Consider the following 10,406-nt stretch of genomic DNA (forward strand, 5'->3'; position numbering starts at 1 on the left):
CTTTCTGTTGCCCCGTGATTTACGCGCCTTGGCCTTGTTCTGGTTCTTGAACCGCTTGTTTGCGTTCTTACTGCTTTACTTCTGGCCTGCGCCACATAAATTGTCATTATTCTATTGTTTCTATTTCTTAGGTTTCTCTAGAGATTGTTGACAGTTTTGAGCTTGTTTTGAGTGTCACATCTCTTGTTTGACAGGAGGCTCCGTCTCTCTGTCCCTACTGTGTTTGCTGGTCCCGTCTGTGTTTGCCGGCAGGGAGGCGGAGCCCCCTGCCACCTCTCTTGTTTGACAATGGGCTACGTCCCCTTGTCCCTTTTGTGTTTGTCGGCAGGGGGGCGGAGCCCCCTACCACCTCTCTTGTTTGACAAGGGGCTCCGTCCCCCTGTCCCTTCTGTGTTTGCCGGCAGGTGGGGCGGAGCCCCCTGCCACCTCTCTTGTTTGACAGGGGGCTACGTCCCCCTGTCCCTTCTGTATTTGTCAGCAGGTGGGGCGGAGCCCTTGCCATCTTTCTCGTCTGACAGCGGGGGGGCCTGATCCCCCTGTCCGTTGTTGTTGCCGGCAGGGGAGGCGAAGCCCCCTGCCACTTGCCTTGTCGACAGGGGGCTCTGTTCCCCAAACTTTCGTTTTGTTTGCCGACAGGGGGACGGAGCCCCCTGCCACCGGTTTTGTTTTTCGACAAGGACTCTGTTTCACTGTCCCTATTATTGTACGCTAACCTTTTTCGTTCTGCAGGTTGCACGACGAAGCGCACTCGTGTCCCGTGGCCCGAGACCGTTCGTACTTACGCCCGCAAGCGTTTGGGAACCCGCAACCCCCCAAGGTAGGGGGAAGTTGTGTGAAAGGACTTTAAATAAACAAAACTAAAACTAAAGAAAAGATAATCGAATAAGAGGACGATTATATACGTATACATATAAGTTATATATGTACGTTCTTTAACTCAAGGACGTGGTTTCGCGATCCTTGTCATCTTTATCTTTTCAGCAGTTTACTTTTTATTGTCGCTGCGCTTTATGTGCCTAGGCTTTACTTTTTGTCTTTTTAACTCAACGACGTGGTTTCGCGATCCTTGTCCTATTTACTTTTCAGCACTTTACTTTCTGTCGCCCCGCGCTTTATGCGCCTTGGCTGTTTACTTTTCAGCACTTTACTTTTTATCGTCCCGCACTTTATGTGCCTTGGCTGTTCACTTTTCAACATTTTACTTTCTGTCGTCTCGCGCTTTATGCGCCTTGGCTGTTTACTTTTCAGCACTTTATTTTCTGTTGCCCCGCGCTTTATGTGGCTTGGCTGTTTACTTTTCAGCACTTTACTTTCTGTCGCCATGCGCTTTATGTGCCTTTGTTGTTTACTTTTCACCACCTTACTTTCTGTTGCCCCGTGATTTACGCGCCTTGGCCTTGTTCTGGTTCTTGAACCGCTTGTTTGCGTTCTTACTGCTTTACTTCTGGCCTGCGCCACGTAAATTGTCATTATTCTATTGTTTCTATTTCTTAGGTTTCTCTAGAGATTGTTGACAATTTTGAGCTTGTTTTGAGTGTCACATCTCTTGTTTGACAGGAGGCTCTGTCTCCCTGTCCCTACTGTGTTTGTTGGTCCCGTCTGTGTTTGCCGGCAGGGAGGCGGAGCCCCCTGCCATCTCTCTTGTTTGACAATGGGCTACGTCCCCTTGTCCCTTCTGTGTTTGTCGGCAAGGGGGCGGAGCCCCCTACCACCTCTCTTGTTTGACAAGGGGCTCCGTCCCCCTGCCCCTTCTGTGTTTGCCGGCAGGTGGGGCGGAGCCCCCTGCCACCTCTCTTGTTTGACAGGGGGCTACGTCCCCCTGTCCCTTCTGTATTTGTCGGCAGGTGGGGCGGAGCCCTTGCCATCTTTCTCGTCTGACAGGGGGGGGGGGGCCTGATCCCCCTGTCCGTTGTTGTTGCCGGCAGGGGAGGCGGAGCCCCCTGCCATTTGCCTTGTCGACAGGGGGCTCTGTTCCCCTGCCTTTCGTTTTGTTTGCCGATAGGGGGACGGAGCCCCCTGCCACCGGTTTTGTTTTTCGACAAGGACTCTGTTTCCCTGTCCCTCTTATTGTACGCTAACCTTTTTCGTTCTGCAGGTTGCACGACGAAGCGCACTCGTGTCCCGTGGCCCGAGACCGTTGGTACTTACGCCCGCATGCGTTTGGGAACCCGCAACCCCCCAAGGTAGGGGAAAGTTGTGTGAAAGGACTTTAAATGAACAAAACTAAAACTAAAGAAAAGATAATCGAACAAGAGGACGATTATATACGTATACATATAAGTTATATATGTATGTTCTTTAACTCAAGGACATGGTTTCGCGATCCTTGTCATCTTTATCTTTTCAGCAGTTTACTTTTTGTTGTCGCTGCGCTTTATATGCCTAGGCTTTACTTTTTGTTTTTTTAACTCAAGGACGCGGTTTCGCGATCCTTGTCCTATTTACTTTTCAGCACTTTACTTTATGTCGCCCCGCGCTTTATGCGCCTTGGCTGTTTACTTTTCAGCACTTTACTTTTTATCGCCCCGCACTTTATGTGCCTTGGCTGTTCACTTTTCAGCACTTTACTTTCTGTCGCCTCGCGCTTTATGCGCCTTGGCTGTTTACTTTTCAGCACTTTACTTTCTGTTGGCCCGCGCTTTATGTGCCTTGGTTGTTTACTTTTCAGCACTTTACTTTCTGTCGCCATGCGCCTTGGCTGTTTACTGAAAGCACCTTACTTTATGTTGCCCCGCGCTTTACGTGCCTTGGCCTTGTTCTGGTTCTTGACCTGCTTGTTTACGTTCTTACTGCTTTACTTCTGGCCTGCGCCATGTAAATTGCCATTATGCTATTGTTTCTATTTCTCAAGTTTCTCTAGAGATTGCTGACAGTTTTGAACTTGCTTTGAGTGCCTCCTTGCGGCCCGTGGCTATCAGCCTAGCCGCATCTCTTGGCGATGATATGTGATGCTACGATGAGTAGCACGAGGTGGATAAACCTCATGGTATACGATAAAGCATAATTGTGGACATCTCACTAAATGGTAATCATACGCCTTCACAACCAAGATGCTCGAGTGGGTCGAATAGATCAAGGCATGTAGAGCAAGGTGATGATTTTATCCTCCACCCCCGCCCCACTTCCCTGGCGGGGATGGATTTTATCCTCCACCCCCGCCTTCATCCACGTTTCATGTCCTCCATCCCCGGTTCAAACGGGGATAAGTCGGGGCAGGGATATTGCGGGGAAAAATGGTCGGGGCGGGGATGAGGCAGGGATTGTGGCGGGGCGGGGAAAAGTGCACGTCCATCCCCGCCTCCACCCCCGAACGGGGATGGATTTTAACCTTCGTCCCCGCCATCATCCCCATTTCATACCCTTCATCCCCGATCCAAACGGGGCGAGTCAGGGCAGGGCCCCGCTTTCCCCCGGTCCACTGCCATCCCTAGCGATGATGAAGAAAAACCCCTCATCGTACTTGTTGGGGATGGTTCATCAAGAGAGAAGTTGGATGGTACACAAACTTCGATGGTCAGGCCATTAATGACTATTACGGGCAAAGGTCCAGCTTCCCCAGTCATCAGAGGTAGGGAAAATGGGGCTACCATAACTATCCTAGGTGGTAGTGGCCCGGCACTTCTGCAGAAGTTGGATGCATCCTTGGGCCCTGTTTTGCCTTTGGGGACTTACTCTCTTTGCCACTGGTTGTTCCCTTAGGAACGAACTCAGTCAGTCCTTCGGAGTATAATAAAATACATAGCATAATGGACCCCCGAATGGATCTTGGTTGTTTCTACGTTTTATACATTGTGTGTACCCACAATGGTCAGTTAATAATCAAAACACAATATGGCATACTCACAGCAGTTCTTCGTTCTTAGTTTTGACTGTTTGTTTTACCTTGCTACTAGCTTGCTACTTGCGATAGTTAGAAGGTATGCATGATTAGTCTTGTTACTGCTTACAGTTAGATTTGTTATCACTGTAATACTAGCCTGCATGTGCTCACGATGATACTCTGGTTAGCTTTGCTATGGTCTTTGCTATTCAATTGCTTACTGCCTGTTGCATTAGTTTCTATTTGCTTAGATATGAGCATGCTTTAAATTAGTTGTTGTTCTTCTTATTCTTTTTGTGCACCTATCAGTTTTCAGGACTGACCCAATTTTTATGGGTGTAGGTGATAGGTAGGCTCCCCTTACAGGCGGCGGTGCAATGCTACATGATCAAAGCCTCACCTCTCTCGTCGGCGTTCTGGCTACTTTACTTTGGGTTTTGTACTTTAGTTGTTAAGGGTGGATGACTCCCTCTGTTATGTACAGACTAAATCTTTTTATGGATAAACTCTTTTTTATCTTTTGCTCACTGCTTGGCTTAGTTAGGAAATGGGTTTGTACTGGCTCTTTTTGCGAACGTGCTCAAAAGAATCGACTTGTGCTTTTATCTAAAACCTTTGGTATCTTTAAAAATCTTTGCTGCAAGCTCTGACTTTCAAAGGCAATTTCATTCAAATCTTCTTATCTCAAGTCGAACTTCTGGGGCGTTACAGTTCATGAGCAAGAAATACTACAATTAATTTCATTGCTCTGGAGGTAGACAATAAACTCCTTTAATGAATATTCACCCCCACCAACACACTAGAAATTAAGTATATTAAAGAGAATTGATTTTGTATGAAGGTATGGAACTTACGAAATAGATCAAATACTTTGGACTTTTGTTTCATAAATAAAATCCATGTGAAACGAGAATACTCATCAATAAAGGTTACATAGTAATGACTACCAGAAAGAGACAAAACAAGGGTAGGTCTCCACACATCAGAATGAATAATTTCAAAAAGTTTCAAGCTCATTTATAGTAAGAATTAAAAGGAAGTACATGACTCTTGCACAACTGACAACTTAGAAAAATATGAATATCAAACTCTTGACTCAAACTGGACTTATCTAAAAGACCACTATAACCAATCTTTCAAATGAAAACATGACTACAATGACCCAAATGACTATGCCATATCTCAGACTTATTAAACTTGGACAGACTAAAGACATGTAGGAGAAGCAGAAGAAGCAAACTCGAGCTTCAAACCCAAATTCAAACGGGCGCGGGCAACTAAAGAATCTTACTTGAAGACATACATATTTCATATCGCTTCCCTTGAGCGAACATCATCCTCGTTCAGATGTCCTTGAAATACATAGAAGAGGGAGTAAATTCGATGTAAGAATTTGTACCATCCACAAGTTTAGATACAGAAACAATATTCCCTTTAATGTTAGGAGCACAAAGGACATTAGAGAAGGCAATGGATTTGAAAATAGGTATGGGGATGGAAACATTCCTAGTGTGAGTAATAGAATGGTGATTACCATCTTTAGTGACTATATAAATTTTACCAGAGTAAGGAACTAATTTAGAAAACTTACCTATGTCACCAATGACATGGGTGGTTGCACCTAAATCAATACACCAAACACTTTGATTGTCCTGCTTAAAACTAAATGCTGCCAAAGCCACCAACAATAACTCCTTGTCCGGCCCGTTTTGGGATCTACTGCTTTGTCCCTTATTCTGACCCTAATTATTGGCTAGCCCTTTATAATGTGTTTCTGAATTATATGTAGGATCGTCCTTGAACAGCAATTCGCTTTCACATGCCCAAGCTTCTTACATATAAAACATGTGAGAATTTTGTTGAAATTATTATTTGCAAAAACAGGCATGTTCGGAGTAGGCAACAGTCCTCTCCCACCTTGTAGCCTCCTCCACAGCAACGATCACAACTACAACCACCTTGATACCCTCATCTACTACAACATGAGGTATCGGTAACCAATACTTCATGAGAATCTGAATTCCCTTTGTCAGAATCTCATGGTGTTCCTTTCATTGACATCTCATAATGAAGCAGCTTGGACCTCAAATTGTCAAATGTAGGAAGCTAAGGAAGATATTGTAACATAGTGGAAACCACGTGAAACTCAGGACCCAATCCAGATAACGCTTGTTGAACTCTATCCTTACTCTATCCTTGTCTGAAACCTCAAATTCCACCAGTGCTAGCTAATCTGTGATGCTCTTGATTTTATTGAAATAATCCATAAGCAACATGAATGAATCCTTCTTCAAATACATCATCTTTGCCAATGAAATCTGTGAATAAGTTTGGACCAGCTTGGTCCATAAATCCAATGTTGTACAATCATCAAGTATTCCAATCAATACTTCTTGAGGAAGTGTAGAGGTAATGTATGCTACTAACGCCTGATCTCGTTTCATCCAACGAACAAATTCAGGAATATGGATTGGTTTTGATGATAGGACAGCCCCTTTGTCGTCCTTTTCTTTTGAAAAATAAATTATGGCGGGATGGTAACAGAACCATACAAATGACCAGCAAGATCCTGAATTCTAATAAAATGAATAATCTGCCTTTTCTAAGTAAGGAAGTTGGAATTGTTGAGTTTCTCAGAAACAAGCTGATTCAGAAAATTCGAAGAAAGTACAGACTGCAAGGAGTTTGAATCCATTGAAAGTAACAAAGAGGAAGGGAGGAATCACACTAAAATAAATGTGAAGGTCACAAGCACAATATGTAATGGCTGAATCTCAATCCGGAAAGACCAGCAGATAAGTAACGTGCAAAAGAAAATCACTCAATAAATGTCAGGAATATTGACTACAACAGCAATTAAATGATCTGCTGTTTTTTTGCAGATCACTAACAATTCAGGGAAGTAACAATAAATTCAACATTGTTGTCAAATAAGTCTGAAATCCAATGCACCAAGTGTTATGCCCATGAAAACCCAAATACTAAACTCGTGTGATTGAAAACTTGTTGAACACGATATCTCAAATAGAAAACTAAACTCGTATGATGGGAAACTTGTTGAACACGATATCTCAAACAGAAAAAATAATGATAAAAATAACACCCAAGACCATATGCAGCAAATCCAAACTGAATATGGACAAGAAGAATGATAGAGGGATGAGGTTTCAAAAGACACGAGTTAAAGATAGAAGAAGAAAAAAATTGTTTGGGAAATCACGATATTAACAGGATAATTGATCTGAATCAAGAGTTGGAGGCAAAGAAGGAAACTTAAGAGAAGTCAAGAGAGAAAGAAAAGAAGGGAAGAAGAGAAGAATGTCTTAAGAAAAGAAACAGAGATAATTGATCTTGATGGTCATGTAGACGTCGCAATCACCGAATCCCTAGATCTCATGCTCTGATACCATGAGAAATCTGCAATATTACCAGAGATATGATGCAGGAATAGAGAACAACACAGAAAGGTACGATGGGGATGCAATCTGGCACAATTCCCAAAGATGTGCTGTGCCCGATTCCTCTTCATTATATATTAGAAACTGAACATTTTACATGACGATAATACCCTTGTTAATATACAAACAGAACCTTTACACATAGAGGTATATAACAGGAAAAAATAAAATACAAACACGGATCGAGTATGGACCCAGACCGAAATCACATCTCATCCCAATAGCTACTTCTGTTACTTCACCTTCGGCTTGCCTCTTGAAGCAAATGACACTATTCATCCACTAACTACTAAGATTTATTTAGCCACATAATATCACTTGGCTGCAAGATTCTCCACCAGGTGAGAAGTTCAATGCTACTTATATGGCTTCAATTTGGGCTTTCCACTTGAAGCAAAAGTTTCTTTCAACACACCAATGAATTTCCTTGATTCATTCAGATAATGGTGTGCTCATCAACTAATTTTTAGAAGCACATATTTAGTCCATTTGGAACAAAACCCATTTGAATAGCCAAAAGTCCAAAGCAAGAGAGAGGGAACCTAGAACTATTCAACCCAACAAAGATTGAATCACATATGGGTAGTACCCAAGCTCCTTCTAGTCATAACCATGGATAAAGTCCATGACTCTGTATCATAACACCCCCTAACAGGACAAGGTTCTAAGTTCCAACAACAATACTACATCACATTAAGCTGTCAAAATATACATAAATACCGAGGCAAACTAAAGTAATCCTAGTAAGAGAGGTACGCAACTAATTAGCCCTGTGAAACCTGGAACATCCCCCTGTTGTGACTTATTGAATAGGAAGAGAACGGATCCTCATAAGAAAGATACGTGATAATTAAATATGTGAAACCATGCATACCCCTCTGTTTTGGCTTGCTGAAGCCTGAATCCATAGAGAATGGATACACATGAACCATCAGCAACGGTAGCAACTCCATCACTCCAAATAACAAAACCACAAAAACCCTACAACCTTCAAATGTAACATTCATCAAAAATCAAGTCCCCTCAAGATTTTAAACTGGATACCTCACACAGGCAACTACGTTCAATACGTTTAACGAAAACTACACCCAAAGAAATAGTTGATATAATGAATTACACTTTCTCATCACCATAAGTTTTCACTTCAGAGAAATGGTTTTTTACATTTTCGTATTATGCAAAATCAAAGATCGAAGAATGAATGGCACAAACACGCTTGAAATAGAGAAAACTGAATCCTAACAGACCATCACAATAATAAATCATTCAAAAACTGTCAAAAACACAATTGAAAGGAAGCCATAATCTTCCAACTCTTGAGAAGAAACACCACCAACCGAAAAGAATAACAAACCCCAATTCAGGAGGACTCATAATCCACCCACTGCCAAATGAAACACCACGATCGAAAACAATTCAACAAGCAATTACCAGGGAACCCAACATCGCAGAAGTTCTTCACGGGCTTGGGAACATCACGACCTTCGACCGTAATCTGTCGGCGGCGGCGGTACTCCTCGACCTCTCCCTCGGTCATGGAAGAAACAGCCGGGGGCTCAATATAGAAATTCTTCTCGAAAGGAGTCAGCCCATCCAAATCCTGCTTCGACAATGCCGTGCTCGCGAATTCTCTCCTCGTCCGGCCGTCGCTCCCATCGTAGCCTCCGCCGCCGCCACCACCTACGCTGCTATAACTGGTTGGGGCGCTGCCAAAACTATCACTACAGAAAGAGAGAAAGGGAGGGAGAGAGAGAGTCAATAAAATGCTCGTTTGGTGGGGAACAAGGGAAGAAAAAAAGGATGATTTACCTTCTTCTATCGCGGTATGACCCATGGTCGCTCGTTCGGCCATCGTAGCGACTCATCTTCTCTTGGAACGAATGAAGAGAAGGTGGTGGGTTCGATCAGAAGAGGGGGGGAATGAAGGTGGGTGATGGAAAGGGTTGGGCTTCTGATCAAAGGGTGTCGAGGGAGAGCGTTTGTTCGGTGCAGTGGACCTCAAAGAGAGATTCTTCCCTTAACTCTCTCCCGGCTTTTGAGCTCTTAGACCTTTTGGCGAGCAGCAGAGCCCCTCTCTCTCTCTCTCTCTCTCTCTCTCTCTCTCTCTCAATGCATTCCAACCAAGACCCAAAAACACCACAGTGCGAGACTTTGCTAGCAAAACTCTGTCAACCGGTCGGACCTAGACCAGATCGGGTCCAATTTTAATGTACTGATACTGAATCCAGATCTGAAATTGATCTACTTAATTATTGTATAACCAAACCCAGGTCAAAATATAGACAGGATAAACGAGATCATATATGAGCACGTGGGGCTCGTATCTCCGTGTGTATCGACATCACTTAAGGTTGGTGTGGTTGTAAAGACTTAAGTACCCTTTCCTGTCATTCCCATCATGAAACGATAGTTCAAGAAAAGAACAAATTAAATGTCCTCCGTACAGGAAATGGAGGATGATCTTAAATCTTCAAAGTCCAAACGTTTCGTTTTTGCCCTAATCAATAAACGACACACCATCTACTATAACAAAAACTCCCTTTGACGATGCACCTTTTGCCATCATTTGTTGTCGTTGAAGCACCCTTTGTCGTTGTTTACTGTTGGTGGAGCAACCTTTGCCATCGTCTACCACCATCGGAGCACCATTTGTCGTCGTCTACGTAGTGGGAGCACCGTTGTCACCATCAGCTACATCTACCTTTTGGGTGCTTCTCCTACACTGTCGGATTACCAAAACTCTTGTCGTTTCGGTGAATTTTGTGTAAGGTTTCGTTATGTAAACAAATCGATTTGTAAAATTGAATGCCAAATCTTACAACTGGTTGTACTATTCATGCTAAATAACACTTATTTTCATACTGAAATAAATCGTTTTTTACCTATCTACCTTTTGGGCATCGAAAAATAGTTAGCACGATTTGTTCTTATGAAGGCCAAACATTACAACGATATGTACTTATGAAGGCTAAATTTCTACAACAATTTGTACGTTTGAATCCAGCAATGATTTGTATATTTAATCCAATAGCGATTTGTATGTTCGATGCAGTAACGATTTATACATTTGAAGTAGTAGCAATGTGTATTTATGATTTATGAAGTTACCACGATTTATACTTAAGTTT

The 10,406-nt window shown here is 43.0% G+C and overlaps 1 protein-coding gene across 1 annotated transcript in view; it reads right to left on the reverse strand.

The window, feature by feature from the left end:
- LOC149815057 (DEAD-box ATP-dependent RNA helicase 20-like) overlaps positions 1-9,366 on the reverse strand; it is a 45,433-nt gene extending 36,067 nt beyond the window's left edge. The window contains exons 1-2 of the mRNA XM_089988446.1: positions 9,088-9,366; positions 8,710-8,999 (exon numbers count right to left, since the gene is read on the reverse strand). Of these exons, the coding sequence (XP_089844572.1) occupies positions 8,710-8,999; positions 9,088-9,143 (346 nt within the window). The 5' untranslated portion in view covers positions 9,144-9,366. The remainder of the gene's footprint in view (positions 1-8,709; positions 9,000-9,087) is intronic.
- Between the last annotated feature and the right edge of the window lie 1,040 nt (positions 9,367-10,406).

This window comes from Nuphar pumila, chromosome 15 (genome assembly GCF_984573655.1).
Source record: "Nuphar pumila chromosome 15, dmNupPumi1.hap1.1, whole genome shotgun sequence".
In the NCBI taxonomy this organism is placed as follows: Eukaryota; Viridiplantae; Streptophyta; class Magnoliopsida; order Nymphaeales; family Nymphaeaceae; genus Nuphar; species Nuphar pumila.